This window comes from Carlito syrichta, unplaced genomic scaffold (genome assembly GCF_000164805.1).
Source record: "Carlito syrichta isolate Samal-C Ts95f unplaced genomic scaffold, Tarsius_syrichta-2.0.1 Scaffold309885, whole genome shotgun sequence".
Taxonomy (NCBI): domain Eukaryota; kingdom Metazoa; phylum Chordata; class Mammalia; order Primates; family Tarsiidae; genus Carlito; species Carlito syrichta.
The window spans coordinates 304,089-305,453 of NW_007253981.1; the positions used below are offsets into that span (position 1 = coordinate 304,089).

Consider the following 1,365-nt stretch of genomic DNA (forward strand, 5'->3'; position numbering starts at 1 on the left):
TGCGGTGGCCGGGAGCAGCCACTGCACTCCAGTCTGGGTGACAGAGTGAGACTCCAACTCAAAAAAAAAGAGGATATCCCTGTTGAGTTTGGCAGACAGCTGGACTATTGCTGCTGACAGGCAGTTCTGATTCTGGTATATTTTAACTTCTGGTTTCAGGTCCGACTGCAGACACAGCCACCAAGTTTGCCTGGACAGCCTCCCATGTACTCTGGGACCATTGACTGTTTCCGGAAGACTCTTATTAGAGAGGTATGGAATCTGGTGTTGGGCATTCCCCTTATTCAGATGAATACATGCAGGAGTTGGTTTATTACCCCCCCAACCTGGGGACTGGAGAATAGGGTAACTTTACATGGTTCTGCTAGGAGTCTAGCCCACAGCTGCGGCTCCCTCACCATGTTACCCTATGCCCTTGTTTTGTCATCTGTTATGTAGTCTCTGATAGTTCCAGGTGTTTTATACAGATGACTAAAGCTAATAAAATGGTTCTCTCTTTTGGAAGGTAGAATTTAGACCACAGAGAATTAGTGAGGAAAAATTGGAGACATGAAATGGAAGAAAATGCACATCTGGATCAATCAGTTTGATAGGGATACATGTCAGAAGAGCATGTGAAATCTAAAGGAAAAGTCAGCCAGTCTTAGAAACACTGGAAGAGACCATCAGTTTCTTTAAACTCCTAGATGGGGACATTAAATTGTTTGGAGTTATTTAATTACATAATTGCTTTCAGGATTTTTAATAGTGAAAACATGATTATTTAAAAGTATTAAGTAGCCGGGCTCGGTGGCTCAGCCTGTAATCCCGTGCCTTGGGAGGCTGAGGTGAGTGAATTGCCTGAGCCCACAGGTTCAAGACCCACCTGGGCAACTTGGTGAGACCTCATCTCTACAATAAATCAAAAAATTAGCCGGGTGTGGTAGCGCGCGCCTGTAATTCCGGCTACTCGGAAGGCTGAGGCAGAAGGATCGCCAGAGCCCAGCAGGTTGAGGCTGCGGGGGCCGGGAGCGGCCACTGCTCTTCAGTCAGGGTGACAGAGTGAGACTCCAACTCAAAAAAAAAAAAAAAGAAAGAAAGAAAGAAATGGACAATGTTCTAGGAGGACCAGAGGCTGGAGAGATTTCTCAGAGACAGCCCAGCAAGGAAGCCTTCTGGAGTAGGTGGCATTTGCAAACAGCTGTATCTCTAAGAATGGGCGTGGTGGCACACGCCTGGAATCCCAGCACTTGGAGTGGCAGAGGCGAAAGGATCACTTCAGCCCAGGAGTTTGAGACCAGACTGGGCAACACAGCGAGAGCTCGTCTCCACAAAAAATAAATCAATTCGCTGGGTGCGGTGGCGCGCCCCTGTAATCCCCGCCAC

The 1,365-nt window shown here is 47.7% G+C and overlaps 1 protein-coding gene across 1 annotated transcript in view; it reads left to right on the top strand.

Moving 5' to 3' along the window:
• SLC25A20 (solute carrier family 25 member 20) overlaps window positions 1-1,365 on the top strand; it is a 26,500-nt gene that overhangs the window by 5,811 nt on the left and 19,324 nt on the right. The window contains exon 2 of the mRNA XM_008068159.2: window positions 160-252. Within this exon, the coding sequence (XP_008066350.1) occupies window positions 160-252 (93 nt within the window). The remainder of the gene's footprint in view (window positions 1-159; window positions 253-1,365) is intronic.